Here is a 25966-nt window from a genome sequence, read left to right as displayed (position 1 = left end):
ACGTGGCATGAAAAGTCTTCACTAAACTCTTTTCAGTGTCTGTCTTGCTGAATCTAAGAGCTCTACTGCACAGTCTGCATGGGAAGCAGGACAAGCCCATATCTCCAAATATGAACAGAAGTTATTCCCACAATCTAGCGCTTTCCAATATGGAAGATGAGTAATGAGACATTGGAGAGGTCTGATTCAGGGTGGTCAGCTAAATCTTCTTTTGTAAAAGTTTATTGAATGCAAACTTTACCATGGGGTGTGGACTAAGGAAACTTGAAGATTCTGATGACAACAGCCCTGGAAAAATTTTCTCAACATTAAAAAGGCCACAAGTGGAGACAAAAAGCAACCTGGCCTATGAATATGTGTTACTGGATTTTTCTTTAGAAGGTATGTACAATTTAAATGCAATCATAATGTGAATGCTGCAATTCCTTAATGCTGAGATGTTCACTGAATATAAATATATATATATATATATCCCACAAAAGAGAAAACCAAACATGGGTTTGGAATTTCCCATCAATAAATGTAAATATATATATTTATATTTATACATATATATTGATATGTATATATATATATATATATATATATATACACACACACAGACACACATACACACTTTGTAAAACAACACATACATTTATAGTTCAGAAATTGCAATCCTGTTTGTTTTTTTTTCTTTTGTATACACAAATTTCTACTGTTGTACAATGGTATGACTAATATGAAATCCTATATTAAATCCTACAATCATACATGTCATACAATTGTATGACTAATATGATATCCTATATTATCTTCCACAATATGAAATGTGAATGTATTTAAAACTTTTTGAATAATGAACAGTTAGGCGTATTTGTGACACTAAACATAATACTGGGTATTCCATAAGTAAAACATAAAACATCCAGAGACAATTCTTTGCTTCTTTTGCTACATAGATTTTTTTTCAATCATGAAAAACAAAGTTTCTGTAAAGTAATTATTTGCAGTTTAAATGAACAGTTTAGGAATACATTGTGAAATGTTTAGCAGAGCTTGGGAACTGAGGTGACAGTGAATAACATGCTCTCTTCCCTCGCTTTTCACTTCTTTTCTATGCAGAGCATGCTTTGCGGAGGCCTCCCGTCTCCAGGATGCCAAGCAGCATAGTGAAATACCAGATCACAAAGTTGAAAACACAAATAAACAAGGCCAGATGGCTGCCCTCTGGGAACATAGGCCTCTCTGTTCTGTAAAAATTCTCAGGCCTTTTATCCTGCCTTAACTTAAAATTGAATCTTTGTAGACTTTTTTTTCCAGTACCAACTAAATTGTAATCTGTTTAGCATCTGATGATGATAAATGTATGTTTAAACAAAATTATAGTACACATGTTGAACATTCTCCTATATAATATACAGCATACCAGCAATTTAGGTCATTTTATTTTTTAAGTAATGTGAGTACATTCTTTGGCCAAGTGAATTTTAGTTAATTTACACTCCCCGTGCTTTCCTGAAGCGGATGCTAAGCTTTTTGTCAAGCTTACTGTCAGCAGCCCTAGATTTCCTGTGACTACTGGCACTCACACATGTCCAGGGTGTTGTCAACAAGTGATGTTCAGGAAGTTAGTCAGTGATTGTCCTTGTCTAAACAAAGAACCTTCCCTTTGATGGTGTACTCTAGATAAGATTTCAGACTTGCTAATTATCAGTGATAGGAAATTGCTCTTGAAATGCCTTTGATTCATACAATATTATTAAAAACAAAATTATAGCAGTTAAATGGTTCAAATTCATTCTTAAACCAAGCAAACTGATCCAATTTCACTCGTGTAATTCTAATATCATTTAATGCAGATTTACTCACTGCAGATGTGTTGCCAACATTTGTTGATTGGACCCAAAAACTTTCCACTTTTTCTGTCAAACATCTATCTTTATAAATTAACATTTTCCCCCACCTTTTTGCCCTTTTCTTACAGCGGTTGTGTTATTAAAGCCAACACGAAGGCATAAAAGTCTAGAAAAGTTAATTATTTTTTCATTTTTTTACTCTTGATTTACTCCTTCGGGCAACTGGGAGAGCATATACTGAGGGTTAAATGAAGACTAAAGCTACGTACACACGTCCAACGGTTCTCACCCGATAATCGGCTCAGGGCCGATATTGGGTGAGAATCTGGCATGTGTACAGCACCCATTGTCCATCGTCCAAACGACCATCCTGGCGGATCTACGGATGATGGACGACGAAAGATCTTAATGCTAATGATCGTGAAGGATCCTTTCCAACGACTATTATTGCACGTGTGCATGCAGCTTAAGGGCCTGAATTATTAAAGCTCTCCAAGGTTGGAGAGGATATACTTTCTTCAGTGAAGTTGGGTGATCCAGCAAACCTGGAATGGATTTCTTAAAGCGCCATTTGCTATTTGTTAGCAAATGTTTTCAATCTTGGACCAGATACATTCCAGATTTGCTGGATCACCCAGCTTTACTGTTGAAAGTATATCCCCTCCAGCCTTGAAGAGCCTTAAAAAATCAGGCCCTAAGCCACAACTTTGAATTTACATATGGCTGAGGGGTTTGGAAAATCACAAAGCATCAGAGCTGTCACATGGAAGGCAGAAAAGTGAATCATATGCTCCCCCATATTTAAAAGTACTGTTTTTTTATTCTTTCCCATTAAGCTAATAAAGGAGTGGAGAAAAGAAGTATATGGCCCCAATAAAGCAGAGCTGTTACTTTACCTAGCCAAAGGAGAGGTCTACTTTAAGCATTATATCTACATATCTCTCCTCCTATTGTGTGATACTTCTACCACTCTCTAGATTGTAAGCTCTTCGGGGCAGGGTCCTCGCCACCTTCTGTGTCACTGTCTGTACCTGTCTGTCATTCGCAACCCCTGTTTAATTTACAGCGCTGCATATTATGTTGGCACCATATAAATCCTGTTTATTAATAATAATCATTATAAAAGGATTTCAAGATCACATCAGCTGTAATTTTCTGATCACAAGAGCTGCAATCCAGTCAGTAGTGCTTGCCCTTTCTCATTCAGAATCACAACACATTTGCGTATTCACTTCTTGCATTCATAACTCTATTAAGAATCTATAATTTGAAAGTTGTGATAGAGAGGTATTATCCAACAGATCCAAAACAAACAAGACCTGCCTGAATAAACTGGCCAGAGTTATTCCTGAATAACAACACTGATACTGCTATATAAAAAAATCTGTTTGTAAAACTGCTGTACTAGACACTACATTTCTAGGAAGTCAGTCATTTGCATACTTTTGCTAACAGCAGGAATAGTTCATATGTTTGTAGTCTTTTCCATGATCCTGGCCAAGGATCCTACTAAGGAGAAAGTTGAGCGTTAAATGAATTTTCACGCCGAATGTTGTTGTTTCCTCCTCAAGACAACTGGCGCCCTCAGCACTCCCCCGTTATAGACAGAGTTCCCTATGCGGACCTAAATGTTAAAAACCAATCTTTCATTAGATAGTATGTTCTGCCTAAACTCTGTAGATAGATTGTCTCTAGGGAAGAGTTTTGTTGTTGGAAAAGAATTAGTCTTTCTTTTCTTGTTTATTTACTTGCATGTGTTCTCCTGAGTGTGCAGATACCCAAGGAACCTACTTACCTAAATACTATATATATATATATATATATATATATATATATTATTGGTTTGCCTTATTTGTCCAGCAGCTAATGATTTTTTGAAAATTCTCTTTCCTTTGCTAAACCCAAGAAAAATCTCCTTACATGACCATTGTCAACATTCTTACTATATTCCCTTCTGGCCACCTTTCTAGATGTTTTTTTTTTAAGTTAAAGCATTATTGCAGGGATTAATCATTAAATATGATTCAGTTATATGCAAGCCAACACTGGAAAATTGTATGTATTGTGAATGTGTAAGAAATCGCTTTCCCATAAACCTGATAATTAGGGATGACCAACAAAGTTAGGAATGTAAGCAGAACCCAGTCTCAGCAAAATATTTGCTTTGTACTTATTTCCCATATCTTTAAAGGGGAAAGGCTAGCAAAATTAAAAAACAAGGCTGGTATTATACCGAAAGGGAAACCCCAAGTATAAAACTTCTTCAGTATTGACTGTATTTCATAACTGGTATAGAGACTGCAAAACTTGTTTGAGTCTTAGAATGCCACAACTTTCTTAACATTGTGTGAATCTCCTTGTCATTACTACTCAGTTAGGTTAAGTCATCTTTAGTGATTTGATAATCATACAGATAAAAATGCTTAATAAAATATTGAACATGATAAATTCTTTCATGTAAAAATTGCCTACTACTAGATTTGCACTGAACTTTAATTATTGAACCAGAGGCAGACAATTTACTAAACAAGTCAAGCTCCTTGATAGGAAACGGTAGCTTCCTACAGCTCAGACAATACTACACATCCGTCCTGTGCTATTCCTTCCTGTAAATTTAAAGAATGACATGCAAAGATACTATGTTGTTGTGATAACTATTACCCTTTATTCTTAACAGACTAATAAATCACTGAAAAGCTAGTATATTTTAAGTGACCACACAGTTTAAATTGTATGTTCACTAAAACAATGAACTTCTCTATTTGCTTCCTTTTGCTCTGTTCCTGCCAGAAATCCTATTATCCTAGTTACATCATATTTACCTCTCTTTGTGGGCTACAAAATACCTCCACCCATGTTAAAGAGAAAAATAAAGGGGTATGCATTTTGTAGCCCTGTCCTAGGGTGATAAAGCTAATTCTCTATAGCTATAGTATAATGATCTGGCAAACTGCAATATATAAATATTTGTTTTTAGAGTTAGATATAATTTATGCTATTGTAATGTCTAATTGAAAAGTAAATTGTTGTGACTTTAAAACAGCACAAAAGCACATGAGGACAGGTTCATACCTTCAGGGGTGATTAAGTGATCCAGCATGTTGCTCCGTCACTAACACTCACATTCACACACTTGATCCCTAAAGACCCAATATTACCTTTGACAGCCAGTGGCTACTAGTATTAGTACTAGTACCGCACACTGCAGCCCCCATTTATTCTCTATGGGCTCCCGCTGGGAGAAGCTACAGAGTCAGCGGTCCCCTGGCATGAGGAAGCGCTAACCGCACCACAACCTCATGGCCATGACAAAGCGCTAACCGCACCACAACCTCATGGCCATGACAAAGCGCTAACCAAACCACAACCTCATGGCCATGAGAAAGCGGTAACTGCACGAAAACCTTATGGCCAGTGTGAGCATAGCCTAAATGTCCTGATGTAGCATCTCGTAATGTACATATTTTTTTATATATAGTAAACTTCACCATGCAACTTTTAAAGGAGAGCTGACAGAGTAGATTATAAAAGTTTCAATGGCAAAAAACAGATACATTATTAACACTACTGAGTATAGACCTAAATATATGTCAGATCTGATGCAGGATTCCCACCTGTCCTCTCTAATATGTTGCATTAACACAAGCACTGTATTTTGCATGTTACCATGTTTTGCATTTCGACAGGCCATTTTCATTTATGGACATGCACAACACAGTGGACAGTAATGTGTTACTGTGTATAGTGCATAGCAACTAATGTGCATTGGTAAGATATGTTAGGGTGATACTGAAAAGGAAAGCCACTGCAGAGCGTCAATGGACATAATGTTCTTAAGTGCAAACATAGGCTTGAATCCAACCCGAAAGTTCGATTTTTCAAAACACGATCAATTTCCAATCCAAAACGTGATAATAGGATTAGGTTAGCCCTGGAAAGCAGTTCAGAGCATCAACACACATATTGCGTGTAACCGCAGTCATATGTGTGAATCCAGCCTGAAAGTTTGATGCTTGATTTTCCAAAGAGATGATGGCAGTGATTTGGTAAGTTTGAAGACAAGTGATTGCATAGTACTTGGGTCAATATGGTGAAGTTTACTTTATATATAAAAATGGACTTTTCTTGATGCTAAATTTTAAAATGTATGTGCTATAACACATGGAATCTAATTTGCAATTTTGCTTAGCAATTGCAAAACTGTAATATAGTAGTAAGGGGACCTGGGTTTTAGTTACCCTCAGTTTTTAAAATGTATGGGGTACCTGCTTCTCTTTATGGGTTGGGTGACTCAAAGATTTTGGGTAGAGTAGGTAAAGAAAAACAGAATAGCATAAATCTACACAAATTAATGATTTTTTAATTGCAAGTTTATTCTCTTCTGTTTTGGCAATACAAATAAAGATCTAGTTGGTTATGCATCCAGGATTACTAGAAAAAGAGCGGTATATGTTAAAAAAAGTCCAACTGTACATCATTGTTAATTATTTTGACCAGTACATCAGTGCCAGTACCCAAAATAATGAAAAAAGAGTATTCCAGCATTGTTTTTTCTTATTGTTTTGTTATACTCTTTTCAATTGAAGTTTTAGGGTGCTTTCCTGTCTTTTCCTGTAAACTACAGTTAAGGTATTTCCCCAATCAGTGCAGTGGTAGTTTATACTAAAACAATAATCAGAACAACAATTTAAAAATTTACAAAAGACATTGTTACTAAAGTATTATTAGATACTTTTGCTGAATCTTGAATGTTTAAAGACATAAGTTAATAAGTTATATTTTGAATATTAAAACTATAACAACATCCATGCATGACGCTCAATTGAGGGACCAGTTGGGAAAGTCAGCACACATACATGAGTATTTATTTGTTATATATTACCAATTGTTTTAGATGCTTCTGCCATTGATGCTCTTAATGAGCCTATCACGTCCGAGGAAGTGGCAGCTACTATAAAAGTCTTACCCTATTTGGGGAAGCTCCAGGCCTAGATGGTCTATCATACAACTATTATAAAACAAGTTGCCCCCATCGTTTCCTCACCTAACCACATTATTGAATAGTTTCCTGAAAGGGAAAGCAATCCCTCAATCCATGTTACATTCATATATAACTGTATTCCTGAAACCAGAAAAGGATCCACACAATCCCTCTAGCTATAGACCCATTATCCTTCTCAATTCAGATATAAAAATATTTACCAGGATTCTGCAGGGTAATTGCTAGGGATCCGATTGAATTTATAATGTTGTTGGATTTATAACATTATGGATCGTTGGATATATAACATTGTGGATCGTTGGATTTATAACATCGACAATTAGGGGACAACACTAGGCGCACAATAGACATTGTTGGACTGAACAAACTTCAGAAGGGAGCACTGCTACTAAGCCTAAAAGCTGAGAAAGCTTTTGACCACCTCAGCTGGCCCTTCTTAATGCAAATGATAAAATGGATAGGAATTCAGGGTCCCTTTCTTGAAGCAGTCATGGCCCTTTACTCTAAACCAATGGCCGAGGTTAGACTTGCACATGCAAACTCCCCTACTATTCATATATGGAATGATACTGGACAGGGGTGTCCTTTGTGGCCCTTCCAGTTCACTCTATGTTTAAAGCCACTAACTATGGTTATTGGCAGGAACCCAGATATTTTGAGGGTACCTATCCATACTAATACTTAATAATAGCACTGTATGCGGACAATGTGTTATTAACACTCACAAATCTCCAAATTACTCTTCCCAACCTTCATAGAGCATCAAAAACATAAGCTCCCCCAATAACCTACCTCTTCCCCTGTTAGATCAGCTTCAATCCCGATACCCATATCAGTGGTTAACACTCTGTATGAAAAACCAGGGAGTGCACGCCACTTTTCCTGTCCCTGTCCCACGTCTGGTACTTGGAAAACTGCAGGCTGCAACAATATGTTTCATTTGGGGACACAAACATCACTTCCTCCCCAGGCTTTTCTTCGAGAAAGAGGTGATCTGGGGGTCCCAGACTTCTTCAAGTATTATTATGTAAAGCATTTACACCCCTTTCCATCCTGGTCCACCCTGCAGTCATTCAACTGCTGGAGAAACTATGGAAGTATGTATTTCCCTGCTGTCAGTAACATCTGTTGGAGATGCCCATCAGAAGTCAGTACCCTTTACCATATATTCTGGACATGCCCACTTATAGTACCCTACTGGAGGATGGTAAATGCTCTCATCAATGATTTACTGGAAACTTCCTTCTCCTTAGATGGTATGACTCACCTGCTGGGGCTCCCTTTAATTACACAATCTGAATTTAATAAAAATTGGTATCCCATATTTAACAGCAGCTGAATGCTTTATTACCCGCCACTGAAAGTCCACCTCCTCCGGGGCTCTTGGAATTGAACTTTAGAATTAAAGACGCTCAATTTTTGTGGAACATCAGCTAGGCTCTATGATAGAGTGCAATGATAAAGTACAATGTGGGACTCATATTTATTGCTCCCTGATAATATGTTTCATTACTTTAGTAACAACCTTTGTCAGGGGGCTTGGGCTACCTGAAGTTAGCCACAGTATTGGCTTGTGGCACAGTGCACATGTACTGGCAGAACACACTTTCTGGAGAAGAGAAAGCAATAAGTAAGCCTAATTGTTTTCCTGCTTCTTATTTAGACTCTATTAGACTTTTTTTTAAAGTTCCCCGAACCTGGAGAAGATAGACAATCATAAGAGAACCTGGGTGATCCAGCAAATTTGGAATGGATTTCTAAAAAATCATATTCCTATTAATTGGCAAAAGTTTTCAATCCTGGACCAGATCCATTTCAGGTTTGATGGATCATCCAGGTTCTCCCATGATTGTCTATCTTCTCCAGTCTCGGGGAGCTTTAAAAATCAAATCCTCATTGTCCAGTTAGCAAGCTAGGGGTGTTTAGGTGAAAAGAGAGGCTAGTATGGCAGGCACTCCAAGCATAGACAATAAAAAGAAGGAACCAAAAGCTAGGGGTGTTTACCTGCTTATGTAGATATGAAGTTGCAATGGAAGAGCTAGATCTGCCTATTCTGTTGGGCAAAAGTCTGTAAAACATAAGACTGGATGAGGAGGAATCCTTGGGCAGGTCAAACAGTACCCATAAATGTATTTCTTGAATGTATTTAGGTATCTTTCTGCAGTCCAGGAAAAATAATAATAGATTTCCTGAACAGCCTACAATCAGAACGTACGTGCGCTGTGTAACAATATGGTAACACAATGAAACAGATGTTCATTCATTACTAAAAAAGAAATATGGGCACATTTACTTAGCAAAGCTAATGTTTCCTAAAAAAGCACAATTTGTTATAAATGGCAAAGGCACAGCTAAAACATGTTGGCTCATACCCACCTGCACTGTTGGCTGAATTTATACAGGAAGTTACTATTATAAAACAAAAAAACACAATTTAAGTACAGTTAGGCTCTAGAAGGCATGGGACTTTTACAAAGCTGCAAATTTGTGTACCAATAACACCCCAAGCACTTTCTTTGGTGGTGGCTACTAAAAGTATATATTAGCTAGTAGAATGCACAGACATGCACATATACACATATATGTGACTGTAAAACAACAGAATGTCAGCAGAACACTGTTATATTTCTTACAGCTGACTTTTGTCATTTCTCGGCCCTGTATTCATGTATCTCAAGTATACCTCTTCCCTTGATCAACAATTAATGTATGGTGAATCATGCCTTGTTGATTAAATTATTTTGGCAATGTGGAGGTGCAGATAACGCTAGCAATAGGCACCCATACAGATACTAATTCTACTCATTTTTAATTGGGGAATTGAAGCTAATTATTGGCAGAGATTTGATGCTGTCTTCCTCTGCTTGAAGAGCCTAACCCCACCCTACAGTCTGCTGTGTGGTTTTTGGTCCCTCCAAATTACCATTCTGTGAAGGAACCACCCAATTCTATTTAGGCGTGCCTACTACATATAACCATAGATGTCTCCTTGTCCCTAATGAAGACGATCTTGTTATGCGAAACGCGTAGAACACATATCTGAGACTACACATCACATGGCTTTGTAATACGATTGCATATTTGTTTTATTTTGATTTCAATTGACACATGTAAAACGTTTTCCATGTTTTTATTAACAACATAATAAATAAGTTCTGCGTGATTGGTAATACTTCTAAAGTCCCAATGTCTAGTTTTTCTTTTTTGGATTTTCATGTATTCATGTAACCAGAGAGCTACACTGTATGGAGTCATACTAGCAGACCAGCAACAAAAGGAATAGAAGTATGATGGCTAAATATATACACAATAAACTATTGACTGAAAATAAACTAAGTGACTGAATGACAGATGGGAGCAATGAAAGAAGCACATGCCCTAACAGGATTTTAAAGCTAAATTTATAATCCTAAAATAAAATGCTCTTCTAGGATTTCTCCTATACGCCTACACACAGCACTGTTTTCTCAACCAAGGTTCCTCCAAATTGCTCGGGGTTCCTTGAGCAATGAGCTATCCAATAATAAAATAAAAATAAAATAAAATAAGCCAATATTCTTTTTGGCTATCTGTAAGGGTGACATTTTTCCCACTGGCCAGGAAACTAAGAGGCATTCTTCCAACTCACCACCACATTATTGTACTGTGAGCTGTGGATAAATTAAATATAATAGGGGTTCCCGGAAGGAACTGCAAGTACCTTTCAAGGGTTCGATCCTGGCCCCCAACGTCCTTTTTTTTGGCCCCCAAAGGAATCCAAATGAATATGAACTGCAGCTGGCCCGCAGCTGCATTTAAAAAGCGCCGCTACTACAATTCCTGGCACCACTCGTGTCTATTGACCAGCGGGCTTTCTGCCTATGTGTGGCCCCCCATTTTTTAGACGCAAATAATGCCTTTCAATGAAGAGGAAGTTTCAGCGGCGGGCCACTCATGAGATTTAGCTCTGTATTGGCCACGTCTGGCATTTCCAGCACTCCCCCTCAGCTGTACTTTTCCTTGCTACTCCAAGGCATGGACTTGAATATTGTTATTATTATTGTTAGCCTGATCAAAAAGGTTACCATTGAAATTTAACTCAGAAGGCTACAAATAGAGAAAGAGGCATAAGATTTTTTCTTAATTAAAAACATTTTTATGCTTCTTGTTCTATTATAAGCTTGTTCCAGCTTGTTATAAGCTTGTTCCAGATTGAATGTGAAGCAAAACCTCTTTGTTTCTATATGAAAAGGGTTTATATCTAATGAGAGAGAAAAATTTCCTTTGTTGAAGTTTTAAATTTTGGCCCTTTGTGTATTTGAGTTTAACACCCCTGAAATAGATGATATCCAGTTCCTTTGTTTCCTAATCCACTGGTGTTCTTTACATGGTATGGTCAATAAGCATCTTTAAGGTGTCATATGCTTGTCATTTATCCCCTGAAGAAGCGGGTACACCTGCACAACGCGTTGGATAATTGTGTTAGACAAGCTTTGTTTGGATGACCTATTCTGTTCAAGCTTCCATGTATACAATTTATTGTATGTGATTTATGTTTGAATTGCAAAATGTGCACGTTTTCAACTATTTGTAAAAAAAATTTTGAAACAGTTTAACAGTTTATGAGGTAGACAAAAAAACTCTCTACTTTTGGACCCTCTTTGCTTCTTTGCCAAGCATAATAGCCAGGTAGCAATCTCATACTGACTGGCAGGAAGTCTCCTATTGATTGCTCATGTGACGTGGTCCTATCACCCATTGTCATATATGGGACCTGATTTTTTAAAGTTCTCCCAGACTAGAGAAGAAAGACTTTTATGGGAGCACCGGGTAATCCAGCAAACCTGAAATCGGGTCAAGGATTAAAAACATTTGCCACTTAATAGAATTTTTTTTTTTAGAAATCCATTCCAGGTTTGTTGGTTCTCTTATGAAAGTCTATCTTATCTGGTCTTGGAGAGCTTTAACAAATCAGTCCTATGGTCTATGATAACTTTAAGATTGCTGCAACGCACATGCCAGTTTGACAAAGTGATACGACTCCATATGACAACTTTTTTTTTTTTATAGTATTCTTATTTTATCCTTACATAAAATTAATCTTTTTTTTTTTATTATTTCTCTAGCTTCCTCGAATCTCAATGTAATTAGGATAAAATCCTTACTTGAAATTCCAAGTAAAGTGGAAGAATACTATCATAATAGCCAGGTAGCAATCTCATACTGACTGGCAGGAAGTCTCCTATTGATTGCTCATGTGACGTGGTCCTATCACCCATTGTCATATATGGGGCCCGATTTTTTAAAGTTCTCCCAGACTGGAGAGGAAAGACTTTTATGGCAGCACCTGGGTAATCCAGCAAACCTGAAATGGATCGGGTCCAGGATTAAAAACATTTGCCACTTGAAGAATATGTAAGGAACAGGCCGGTCAGGCACTCCCTTGCACATAACCCCACACCTACACCTACCCCAATACTTCCCCATGTGTCCCCAATCGAGGGCCTTAGAGGTATACCAAGGGCCACCTTGGATGATTATAGAGAGTAATAATGGGGCTTTAAAGGTTTTTAACCCCCCGTAGTTGTGTGCAAATCGCACACAGGCATGGTTCCTTGGATCTCCGTTTTTCACTATATTTCATTATATTTTATTATTTAGTTTGTAAGTTTGGTTCTGCATCATATGTTTTTCCCTACGCCTCCTTGTACCCCCCCCCTTGATTTTCCCTATAGCTGTCCCTAACATATATTAACATTGGTTTGTATCTGAAAAGTGACTTATGTTGTATGTTATACTCTTGTATACGAGGGCCCCTGTTGCCCCCTGTTTATTTTTGTTTGGGTCCCTTTTCATGTGTTATTATATTGTTGAAATTCAATAAAAATGATTGAAACAAAAAAAAACATTTGCCACTTAATAGAAATTTTTTTTTTTAGAAATCCATTCAGGGTTTGTTGGTTCTCTTATGAAAGTCTATCTTATCTGGTCTTGGAGAGCTTTAACAAATCAGTCCCATGGTCTATGATAACTTTAAGATTGCTGCAACGCACATGCCAGTTTGACAAAATGATACGACTCCATATGACAACTTTTTTTTTTTATAGTATTCTTATTTTATCCTTACATAAAATTAATCTTTTTTTTTTTTATTATTTCTCTAGCTTCCTCGAATCTCAATGTAATTAGGATAAAATCCTTACTTGAAATTCCAAGTAAAGTGGAAGAATACTATTTTTTTTTTTTATTATTTCTCTAGCTTCCTCGAATCTCAATGTAATTAGGATAAAATCCTTACTTGAAATTCCAAGTAAAGTGGAAGAATACTATTTAAGAGGCTATACCGTTGGTGCAGTCCATCCAGTTATTGTGTCTAGTGGCCGTAGAAGACACTTACCTATTAGTTACTTGTATCGAGTAGTACTATATCGACTTAAATTAAGGTAAGTAACCTTTTCACCATCCATCAGGTTATAACGTTTACTTGTGTGTAGGGTATTTCTGTGGGTAACAAGTATTAAAAGCTGTGTAATCATTAATACACACATTACAATAAAACCCTAGGTACCAGCATGTAAATTACAATTTAAATTTCACTAATCGCTGATCCAGAAGCTGTCATTCCTACTCTAGAAGCTGTTATTTTCTAGTCATTGATTTGGAAGAATGCCATTAGAGAGATGGAGTAAAATCAGATATCTTGATATGCATAGTTTGTTGAGGCCAGTACCAAAGTCATTGGATTAGCATGACAGCTGGACAGATTAGTAGTTCTACAAGGCAGGTCAGCAATTACAATAAGCTAATATTTGTTTTTAAAGGATCAGTCCATCAAAGTTCCATTTCTATTATACTAACCCACAAAACCTACATGTTAGTGTGCATTGATGACTATGGCACATTGATGATATATATGAATATTTTAATTCTTCTTTGTGAATTATGCATAAAACACATACAGCATCACAACGTGATGACATATTTAGGTGGTTACATAGTAGCATAAACACAAATAAAATATAACAACAATCATTATATCTTAATTATTATTATTTTCAACAACACAAAACTTTATTACAGGATACAGCAGAACATTAGAGATGTGGTCAATTTATTTATTTATATCACTTAGGTTGGGAACACACGTGCAATAATTGTCAGATGAAAGGATATTTTAAGATCCTTTCCAACGACAAATGACTGCATGATACATGAACGAGCTCTGTACATACATCACCATTCTGTTCTATGGAGAGGGGAGGGGGAGACCGACAGAGCAGCACCCCGCTGTGCTCTCTCCCCTTCACTTTCATTACGATCGTTCCTCGTCCATTGTCTGTGGATCCGCCAGGACGGTTTCCCGGACGAGGAGGGCTGTACACACACCAGATTCTTGTCCGATATCAGCCCTGAGGAGATTATCAGTCGAGAATCATCTGACGTGTGTACGTAGCCTTAGTCATGATGCTGTTTATAAAACAATTACACAGATTGGGCTCTAGAGTTCAGTTGCAAAACACACGAGAATCATCTGACGTGTGTACGTAGCCTTAGTCATGATGCTGTTTATAAAACAATTACACAGATTGGGCTCTAGAGTTCAGTTGCAAAACACACATTTTATAATTATGTTCTAAAGAAATACATAGAGGCCTATGCATAAAAAAGTGATTCTAACATCCTCTGGTGGGGATTCAATTACTTCCATTGAAACACATGGACCTGGAAGAATCTACACCAAGGAATGTTTAAGTGAATCGCAGATTCACTGCTTTATATATAGAGCCCGTAGTGTTTGCATTCTGGAACAGTTGGATAATAAATTTTTTTTAGATACAGTTACATAGATACAAAATGTGTTTTTTGTAATAGAATATTTGCCTACATTGCATAGGGAAGCACATCCCTGAATCTAAAATAAGCATTGTAATACCAACCTAAAAATTCTATTAGCCGATTTATAAGGGAGGAAGAAAGGAACCAAATAAAGTAAAATATAGGCGGAATAAATATCAGCCCTACCAAATCCATTCCAGGTTTTCTGGATCACCCAGCTTCACTGATGAAAGTGTATCCTTTCCAGCCTTGGAGAGCTTTAATAAATCAGGCCCAATTAATGAGTAGGATCTGGGGGTTCTGATTGATCATAGGCAAATTGTATTTAAACCAAATCAAATAAATATAAATAATTATATTTCTGCTAATCATTAGCATTTGCATTATTTTGCTGTTTATTCTTCTTTATTTTAACCTGGTAAACCAGCAAATAGCATGCATGTCTTTGTCACTTTATCTATGTGGGGAGCCAGGCCCATTGCATCCACATAGTTTTAGTAGTACTTGGATAAAACTTTTTAGGGAAACATCACAGTAGGATTTATATTTTTGTAATTTGTATGTATGTAATAAGTAATGTCAAATCTTAAAATGTTTCAAACCAAAAATTGTTTGCTCTTTGAACATATTCTGTTATTTTCAATATTCAAAGCACAAGTGACTTAAAATCAGATTTCAATTATTAAAGCAAGGATTTCATTTTATTTTTTAGCTCTTTATGTTCTTTTGTTGTGTTGTTGTTTGTAGCTGCAATTTCATACTTTTATTATCAACCACACATTTTGTATTATAGGTCAATGAAGCATCCAGGAAAGGAATGCGGTTCATTGGATTCCTAACAAAGCACTTTCATCAGACCACAAATACTTTGGCAGATGTAAAAAGCTCAGAGCAGAACAGAAATGGCACTGATGATGCTTTTAAAAATCGGAAAGAAGGAACTCTAAGTGGCCAATCCTCTGAAAGTGGAATAGATGAAGATATCCATCCGGGGAGTGAACACTTCCAAGACTCTGTATTTTATGAAGAGGGCAGTTTGCATAAATCAAGAAAATGTCAAGGTAATAGCTACCTTTGTAGCATCCAGAACAAACTGAGAATGCAACTTGCCCTGGCTATTAAATGCAAAGTATATTGGTGCTAATTCAAATGTTTTAAAAATATGTCAGGATCCACATCCTGATTAGTTGGATTTAATGGGAAGGAAAACTGATGCATGATGGAATTTTTTAAATGGGTCAGCTATAAATGTGTACAGTGTTATTATTATAGCAGAGATGAGCATTTTTTATTTGGAATTTATGAGCCTGGATTTTTTTTTTATCTTGTTTTTTTTATAAAAATTGAATTTTTTGGCAAAAGAAAATTATATTTATTATTATTATTTTTTTCAATTCCGTAAACTACAGGGTATATGGAGCCAAGGGTCACTATTTGTATGCTTGCATTGACACCTTGGAAAACTCTGTTGGATTAATAAAACAGGGGCAGCAGGCAATGGCCAATCCCTGGAGGCATTAGGGTTGCAGAACAAAAAAAATACTTATTACTCTTAACAATCACCTGATTACCCCTAAATACAATGAACTATAGTTATTTGGGCTATCTTCAATGTGTTAATAAATAGGCATTTTTAGAAATCATTCAACAAATATGATTCCTTGCTATTTCTGCAAAATCCAGTACACATTAAATAATTACTGGTATACTTTACACATAATGGCTCTGATTTATTAAAGCTCTCCAAGGCCTGGAGAGAATATACTTTCTTCTGTGAAGATGGGTGATCCAGAAAACATGGAATGGATTTCTTTTTAAAATAATTTGCTATTTGCTAGCAAATGTTTTGAATCCTGCACCAGATCCTTTCCAGGTTTGCTGGATCACCCAGCTTCACTGATCAAAGTGTATTCTCTCCAACCTTGGAGAGCTTTATTAAATCAGGGCCAATAAGTCTACAGAATAGAATTACAAAATGGTCTGATGTGTTGTAAACAGGTCTGGATTCACAGTAAGTTGTTGCCTACCAAAGTCAATGTGTTTTTTCTTGGTCACAGAGCTAGCATAGATGAAAGAATTGGCCATGGTATTAATGAGGGATGGGAAAAAGTGAATTAAGAAGCTCTGCCTGGATATTTTTTTTTTTTTGTTCCCATTTCATTTATAGTTACCAGAAAAGAAATGAGATATCATTTCTGTTGACTAAAAGGCACTACTTGTCTTCAGCAGTAAAGAAACCCTATGAAAGGCGCTAATAATACTTAAAATATTTTCTCTAGGTGGATAGGTGAACCATTTGCACTGGCTTATATTTTATAGTAATGAAAGTTCTATCTGCCTAGTAATAATTAAAGCCCCATACAGATGTCTGATGCATGTCAGATAATTTTTGCTGGAAACAATCTTTCATGATCATTTTCAGTGACAGATGAATGAGTGAGCACTGTACACACTGTGATCTCCTCCATAGAAGTTACCAGTGGTCATTCCTGATCAGTCTTTCATCAATCTTTTATGATGAACAACTTTGAGGGACCACTGTATATGTGTCAGTTTTTTGCCCAAGATGAGCATTCATATTTTGTTAGCAAATCACTATCAAAAAGTACATAGAAACCCAGATAAATGTACTATAATTTCTCAAAGAACTTCAATAAACACTATTTGCATTCAAACTAACTACACAACATGACCCCAATACCATTTAATTAAAACAAGATTTTCGTTAAAAGAAAAAATTTTTTTATGGAATCATTATGGCTATGACATCCATATAGCTATTAGATAAATGCATCTATGTATACATAATTCTCTGCTGCCATTGGTGGACAAATGTAAAAAGAATAAATATGAGCCAATAGAAGCATCCATTCATTTTAACAGTATTGGGTAAATAAATCTAATTATAGAAAAATATTGTACAAAAATCTGGTACAGAACCTCATGTGCTTATTATAGAGGGAAATGAAAGGACGTCTGTGGGGTGTTTTCAGGGAGCTGAATGAGTTAAAAGGCGTAAGCAGTAGTTCCCCTGTCAGTTATAGAGTTCAGGGTTACGGCATTTGTGTTTGTGTTAGTAAAAAATGATGCAAGAAATATGTTGGAAGGTTTAATGGAAATAGAAAAAAAGCATAAATATGAAATAGGTCACTGAAAATGTTCTAAATTTCTCCTTTTTCTTGGTAATTAGGAAAAACATTATATGCTGTATTTAATGCTTTGGATGATGAGCTAGCTTGCTACAAATATATTGAAGGCAACCTCTCCATGAAGATCTGTAGAAAAGGCCCAACCATCAGTGCACTTGAAGCTGACTGGCTGGAAATGACCACTTTTTATTATAAGCAAGGCTTCTCTTTAATTGATTCTTTTGTTCACTGGGAAACATTAAGAGGTAAGCGTTTTTCAATTTTACATTCCTATTGTTCATGTCTACAGTTTGTTTGTTAAGCACTTAAAATGTATCTACGGGCAAGCATTGACATTCAAGTAATTAAACATTTCCAACAAGCAGTAAACTAGCTTAAAGCTGAATCAAAGTTAGTGTGTTTTCTTTTTTATGGTTTATACAACTCCCAGAGCATGTATGCTGAAAATAAATCCATGTGCTGTGTCATTCTAACTCCTTATTTCTTGAGCTTTTTACATGGGTGAACCCCTTGAAATACCTTTCAGATTTTCAGGGAACCCATGCTATAATTAATATATGCTCAGCCCAAAGGACATTAGTATGGTGGTCAGTGGGAAGAATGCCCCCTACATTCATTGGTGTCACTTAAGCTGACCGTAAGAGGCACAAATTTCTCGAGGAACCCCAAACAACCTCTAGAGGTAGGCAAACTCCGGCCTTTAGGCGGGATACAGCCTAGCCAGTATTCCAGTCCGGCCTAACGCCCCCTAGTTTTTTATTGTTGGATCCGGCTTAAATGAATTGCCGCCTTTTTGCAAGATCCCGCAATATCATCGATATCATTGAGTTCCCGCACAGTAACCCCAATTACTGGGCCTAAAGAGCAGAAGCAATGCGCAGCTACCAGTCTCCGGAAGGTTGACCTCAAACGTTGTGTCTTCAACCCCGAATGGACTGACCAATTATTCTTCGTCCAACGCAACAAAGCCCTGTGTTTAGTGTGCAACGACATCAACAGCACTTTCAAGCGGTCGAATCTCAAGGGGCATTTCCATGCCATGCACGCGCACACGTACAGAGACTACACCGTGGATGTGCGGAAGAATGAGGCTGCTCACTTGCAGTCACGGTTGGAAAAAAAAATTTTCCTTAGACACCTTGCTTCTTCTGGCTTAGTATGCCTTCTTCACCTCCTGAAATGGCCTAGTAGTACAAAAAGTTTGCTGACCCCTGCTTTAGAGGAACCCTGGTTGGGAAATATTGGTCTAATTCAGACCTGAAGGGATGGGGATGTTTGTGGCGGTGACAGTACATATCTCACATTGGGATGAGAGGGGGTTTCTTTATTTTTAAAAACTACTATGGAGAAATGGAGAAGTAGTCATTCAGTCAGCTGCCATTCTTTTCCTGCTCAGCTTCTCCTAGTTGTGACTTGGCAGCATTACAGCCTTTTATTCTCTAATGTGAACACGGGTTAGGGACTCTGGGAGGATTAGCTGGGTGAGCTAATGAGGGAATGAATGGAAGAATAATAATAATTGAACAATTAGGTGGCTTTAAGCAACTCAGAGACAACTTCAGTGAACTTTCAGTGGCTTTTTCGGCAGTGCCTACAGCTACAGGTGACAGCATGGTCAAAAATAATTTACTTTTGGTCGGAGAAGTTAAATACTAAAATGCTCATGGCCTAGTTACAAATACTTTACACCTTACAGTTTTATTTATTAAATGCAGTTGTGGTTTGTTTCTATTTTGGAAGTTTTATCTCAAGACTTGCTGATAACAGTGGAAAGTTATTTCTAGTCAATTTTGCCCCATGGAACAAACCACAAGGCTATAAAGTCCTTAGACGTGGTGACTACATTAGTTTACCTTCTCAAGCTTATTCTACTTTATTTTAGCCTAGTAATCCTGAGAATAACATCCTTCCTTTCCCAGGGTGGCTATTCTAGCTCCATTGTGGAGATCTATGTGGGGACCCTATGACAGGACTATAACCTTGTCTTCCTTCTTGCCTCTCCATGGGGTCAGGGGAATTAGTTGTTTACAGAAGTATAAAGGTAGAATTGTTTGATATTTTATTTGTAGGGTTTTGAATGTGTAACGATATTTAAATAGTTAAATAAGGTTCTGAAAATGCCTTGCTGCTATCCTGGACCAGGTTTTGTGCCAAAAACAGCCACTTATTAATCTCCTTAAAGTGTACCTAAACTCAACATTTTTACTTTATATAGAAGGGTAAATGTTGTTTTCTTTTTTAAGTGCAAAAGGGTGCAGCACGGCCCCTTTAACTTTTGATTTCTGCAGTGATCAAGACTTAATGGGAGCACAGAGCCTCCTGGGATACCTTTGACATGCTTCCCCGGCTGCTCCTTCTACGCATGCCCCGAAATCAGGGGCTTTTTTCCACCATGAGGAAGGAGATGCCGATGTCAGGCATGTGCAGTGAGATTGGCACTCTTTTTTTTACCCTTCACAGCGGCTACGTCACCTGATCTCACACCTGCGCAGTGCGAGATCAGGTGACGTAGAAAAAAGACCAAAGAAAAAGACGTAAGAGAAGACAGAAGATGGGGGTGCCTGGCGCTTTCTATGTGCCAGAACGAAGAGGAATTCCAGGACGGCGTAGAACCGGATTGAGGGAAGGACCAGCACCATTGAGGGATCTGTGGGCGTAAAGGTAAGTGTATATAGTGTAAGTGTTTTTTTTAGTTTTAGTTTAGTTCTGCTTTAAGGAGTATGAACAAAAGTAAAATAAAAAAACACCATTACACAAATATGGACCAAAAGCAAAAAAATGGAAATAAAAGAATACTAAATAGAACAAATAAACTACTCAATACACTCCTCTCCCCCATATGCTGAAATGTAATGCACGCAATATGCTTTTTTATGTTACTCTTTACCAGACAAAATAAAAAGTATACAATTTAACAATAAACAGACTGTTGATGATAACTTAATTCTTACTGGGAACAAAAATCAGGGAAGCTAAATCACCAGTAACATTCCATTTTCAGCTTCCTTCCTGATAAAAAAAAAAAACTTTGTACAGTTAAGCTTGATCTTTCATATGATTAGGTAGCTGATATCCTGATTAAATGGCAGTGTGATTGTAACACAACACTTTGGGCATTGTGTCACTTAATTGGGTTCTTTTTAGCACCATACATATTTTAAACTTGGATAGGGAAAACATGACTAAGTTCACTAAATATAAAGCAAATTGCTCTTTCCTCTTTTCCTAGGAGACCTGTCACCAAAATCATTGGATGGATTATTTATCTATGAGGACGAAGCTGCCCAACATACAGGATCAAAGAGCAAAGGAAATGATGCAATTATAGTAGAACAATGGACCGTATTTGAGGTGACAGTTGTTATATGTTCTTCTCTATATTCCTCAGATATGTGGTCTTTTCTACTATCAGTAAAATATGTTAAATTGGTAACAAAATATTTTGGGGTAGTTTAAGTTTTTACAATATTTGCATGTCAAAATGAACAAAAAATTAATATGACAAAGGATTCCCAGACCAAGGGATCGTTATTTTTTTTTACATCAATAGTTATCTTATCAGTTGTCTGCCATTGTAACTTTGGTTGGCAACCTTCAGAAATGTGTGGGACAGATCTCCAGTTTAACCTATTTAAAGATGATAGGAAGGTGTGGGAAAATGCAAAAAAAAAAAAAAGCCTAAAATTCGATCTGCTGTATAGAAAAAAATAAATATTCACAAAAACACATCTACCTATTTCTTTACAATCTTACTTTTTAGTCCCGAACATAATAAATTAAGAAATTATGTGAAAAACAATAAAGGATCTCCTTTAAAAGAAGTGCATATACATAGAGAGTAAAACATAGCACCCCGACCCACACATATGCTACATTATTGTTATCTCTAATAATAATAGGGTTTTATATCTGGAATATGTTTATTTCCCCAGTGGTTGAACTTGATGGACAATTTTTACATTATTGATGCTCATTTAGAATTTCCATTTATTTCATTTCTGTATTATGACTGCATATTTTGCTTTTGATCATTAAAGCTTGTACATTTTTAAATAATAAATATTTTTCCAGGGCTCTGAAATTAAAACTGACTATGGTCCCTTGCTGCACACATTGGCTGAATTTGGATGGTGCCTTACGTGTGTCATACCTACCCCAATAGTTAAATATAACAGGTAGGTTGTTTTTTTTATTATCATTTTTGGAGTAAGGTGTGATCCTGGAATGGATTTCCTGAAGGTCATGTTCTATTTGTTGGCAAATGTTTTCAGTCCTGGACCAGATCCATTCCAAGTTTCTGGATCACCCAGCTTCACTGATGGAAGTGTATCTTCTCCAGCCTTTGAGAGCTTTAATAAATAAGGCGCATAATGTAGGAGTTGTTTCATGTTGGCTTGCTGCAGGAAGCTGTAAAAATAATACACAAAGCACAAATTTAATCCTAATACACATCTAATTGTATTTCTGTATTTAAATTGTATTTGTTTGGACCAGATTTCAGCTTTTAAGGAGTAGAAGCTGTTTATCCAGCAAAACTGTGTACTGTGTTTAGTAAAATTTCTTTGAATAGACATATTCTTATTGAAAAAATACATAATACATTTACATTTTATTAAAACAAAACAAATATAAAATTATTAATAAGTTTACCTGCTTGCTCCCCATACAAATATTTGGTTTTATGTGAATTTTTTGGTACTTTGGTATATTTGTTACTATAACATATATACTGTACATGTTTTTAAATATTCTTTAAAAAACACAAAATACTCTAGCTGCAATTTTAAAGAAGGGCAACACAAGAAAGCCTTTATTGTCATCAAACGTTCTATGAACAGAGCACTAATTACCACTTTCAAGCCATACTTACAGATGTGGCTCAATCCTCACTTCTGAAAAGTAGTGATTGTGGACAAAGTGGTGATAAAAAAACACATCTGATCTTAGTTGTACCTATTGCTATCTGAAGATCCAAAATCAAAATCAATAAAAGAGGCAATCTGCAAAAAGTGCTAATATTTATATCTGCTCGCCCATTTTCTAAAAATAGGGTATCCAAAAAAAGTCACCTTTTAGTAGATGAGCCCTGATTCCATGTGTACTTAGCTATTGCTGTAGTAAGCTACATTGCCATTGCTGTAGTTAGCAGTAAATATATAAATACTACAATCACGTGCAAGCAATATTATTTTATCCTTACACACAAATTGATATTCCATAGAACAAAGCTTTACATTTAAGTTGGAATAAAAGTCAACAGCCTCAAATCCAATACAAACCAAATGCAAAGACTTGTTCAAAGGTTAGGACATCAGATAATAGGTTCAATAAAATATTTTAATAGACCAGATCAGGTAAGAAAAAAAACATTAGTAGGAAGGTAAAGTATATATATGTAATAAACTGAATTAAATATTACATACTTTTTATACTCAAACATAAACCAATGTACCTATTTTACCTGAGAATACCTGAGAGGTAAGATTCTTCTCTATTTCTAACTCGAGTATAAACCTAGGGCAAAAAATGTGGCCATCACTGTTAACATTAACAGTAATCTATATATGTCGATTCCTGTGTTGTCTTTCCTATTGTGAATCCAGATAAACATATGAGTAGTTGATACATATGCCAATAGAATGTGAATGTGAATCATTAAATCCAAGGTGTGTTATGTTTAAAACCTTTAATTAAAAGTGAAATGTTTAACATGTTTCACAGGAGTTTACAGTATAAAAATGTACAGTTTTTAACAGGTTAAAGCATTTTGTACTTGAGTTGCTTGTGATGGGTCATTTGCTTCTAAATGATACTGATAGGATTGTGCATAGATATATGTCACCAGTAGATGGTGCTGTGTCCTCATGTAAAGTGTGTAACAAACACAGGCATTTATTATACACTTTACATGAAATTACATGAAAATGAGGCGTTTTTTTTCTTTTGGAATTTTAAGGGCAAAGAAATTTTAGTTTATCCTAAAGTATATACAGTAATATAAATATAAGGCAACTAACGCTATCTATTTATTTTTGTAGTGAAGGCAATCTGACTACAAAGCAGATCATATTTCTTCAAAGATCTGCTATGCCTCATTCACATCCAGTTGTTCAGTCACCGGAGGTAAGTGATTACCCAAGTGGAAATTGTATTGTGTGACTGAACCCAAGATATGTTTCATGTTCAAGTGTAAAGCTTAGTCCCAGGTTTTAAAATGCATTAAAATGACAAGTAATTCTTCTTCTCTTCTAGTGTTGAAGGTAGGGAGTCCTTACTTCTAGGCAAAGTGAAGCTTAGGTAATGCCATGTGTGGGCACCATGTTGTGCAGTAGTCTGTGATGGTTCATAGGGTGGTTGCTTGTGATAGCCTGGACTCACAGAAACAGGATGATGCACGGCATCATTCATTCTGTAAGTGGTATAGTTCTGGATGATAGAATAATGAGTCTTTAAAGGAAGTGCACCAAATAAGAGGCAAGTATTGTATTAAATAGTAAGGCAGCAGAATTGTTAAAAATTAGAGCCTACAAATTTTTTATTTCATTAAAATTGGGCTTAAAATAACACATTTGTCATGATCTTGTGAGAACACACATAGATGACTTCCCGTTGCGGATTTGCTTTAAAAGATACATGCCCTGGGGCTTTAAGCCTGATCCCGAATTAACACCCAATGATTCACTAATAAGGAAGTAAAATTTGTTATTGGAGTTTAACCTACAGGTGTCTGTAACGCCATTCAAAACATGGCCATTTTAATAAATACTATTAGTGAAACGCGTAAAGACAAAAGAATAAAAAGCATGAAATATACTTCTTAAGAATTCATAAAGCACTGTGTTTTTTTAAAATAGTGTGTGACTAGCTGATGTTTGTATAGAAGCTCTGTATCTTATCGTTTTTATTCTGGAATTGTACATTAATGTGATTTTTTACAAATATGAGGTTTTTGTTAAAAGGTACCAAAAAAATCCCAAAATTCAAACTTAAGCTTGAATTATCCTAAATACAATACCAACACTTGTGGGTTTCTCATTCCACTAAGTAGATATTTTATATTTTGCAGAAAAAGCCTGTGAGGCACACCGTAAATGAAGAGAGAAATAATAAGTCCAGTAGAAGCGTTGGACTGAAGACTCCAGGAAGCTTTGAAACTGGGCAACCTTTAAATGAATTACATCTGTCCCCTTCCAAGCAGTACTGGAATACAGATAGCCATCAGAATTTTGGAAGTTTTTCTGGTTTCAGCAGCAATGATAGTATGCTGAGAGATTTGGATGATGTACAGTATGAACAAGAAGAAGCTGTGACCCAGGTCACCTGTATGTGAATATAGACATTAAACCCAACTAATTCTATATCATCTCCTACCACAATAGTGGTTTTGTATCTTCAAAGGAGGCGGAATACAAAAACATTTCCTATGAAGTCAGAAGATCATTTGTTAGTTCAACTCTTTAACTTGTCCTAACTAATTATAAAGAGTTTGAAGCTTCCAAGAGAAGTGCCTGCACTGCAAATTTTAGGAATAGGAGGGGGAATTCTTTTTATAGGTTTAAACAGGAGAAAGAGGTGAGACTGTATATTAGCAATGCTGGCTACTGGACTACAAAGGGGACTTAGTGATGGCACAGACTACAGGAGCAAGCTCTCAGAGGTGATGTTTACCCTCTTTTATCAATTCATATAATATTTTAGAGAGGGCAGATCACACATTTAAGGTTATGTTCAGACCTGCCATCCCCATTATAATCTATTGGCTTCCGCATTGAGGAAGCAGTTCTGGGGTATGAAGAAGTTGTAACTGCACCACAACCTTAGCACCAACCTCACCACCAATCTGAATATAGACCTAAAGGTATTAGGGAGTTTGTTTATGGAAACATTAATGCATCTAAGTGGATACATTAACCTTCTATGTGCTGCAGCAGAAAGAATGTATTGTAGTATGTATCTTTATACCTATTGTCTGCATTTACTTAAAGTGTACCTCAACTCAACATTTTTCCTTTACAAGGAAGGGTAAAAAACCCCTTTTAACAACCCAAGGCGAAAAGGAAAAAATTTCATCCATTAAAGTGGGTTCATCCACAAAACTGGGAAAGATTTTCTTTAAGGTTATTTCCATTGTTTTGAATCCTGGACCAGATCTCTTCAAGGTT

The 25966-nt window shown here is 36.3% G+C and overlaps 1 protein-coding gene across 1 annotated transcript; it reads left to right on the top strand.

Annotated features, from left to right (window-relative positions):
* RFTN2 (raftlin family member 2) lies at positions 1 to 25836 on the top strand. The gene is made up of 9 exons (XM_072419157.1): positions 1 to 381; positions 13079 to 13262; positions 13641 to 13692; positions 15449 to 15716; positions 17846 to 18049; positions 21034 to 21155; positions 21876 to 21979; positions 23843 to 23927; positions 24871 to 25836. The coding sequence occupies exons 1-9, from the start codon at positions 243 to 245 to the stop codon at positions 25132 to 25134; spliced, it is 1422 nt and encodes a 473-aa protein (XP_072275258.1). The 5' UTR covers positions 1 to 242; the 3' UTR covers positions 25135 to 25836.
* The last annotated feature ends 130 nt before the right edge of the window (positions 25837 to 25966 follow it).

This window comes from Pyxicephalus adspersus, chromosome 7 (genome assembly GCF_032062135.1).
Source record: "Pyxicephalus adspersus chromosome 7, UCB_Pads_2.0, whole genome shotgun sequence".
Lineage (NCBI taxonomy): Eukaryota > Metazoa > Chordata > Amphibia > Anura > Pyxicephalidae > Pyxicephalus > Pyxicephalus adspersus.
Note: the sequence above shows the minus strand (reverse complement) of the source record. Positions and strands in the feature narration are given on the sequence as shown.

Bases quoted from the DNA above. Each gene is read 5' to 3' on its own strand.
- RFTN2 (XM_072419157.1), top strand. From the start codon at position 243: ATGGGGTGTGGACTAAGGAAACTTGAAGATTCTGATGACAACAGCCCT. The intron at 13,693-15,448 runs GTTAGTGTGCAT...TTTGTATTATAG, and splicing joins CTAACCCACAAAACCTACAT to GTCAATGAAGCATCCAGGAA. The intron at 21,980-23,842 runs GTAGGTTGTTTT...TTATTTTTGTAG, and splicing joins CCAATAGTTAAATATAACAG to TGAAGGCAATCTGACTACAA.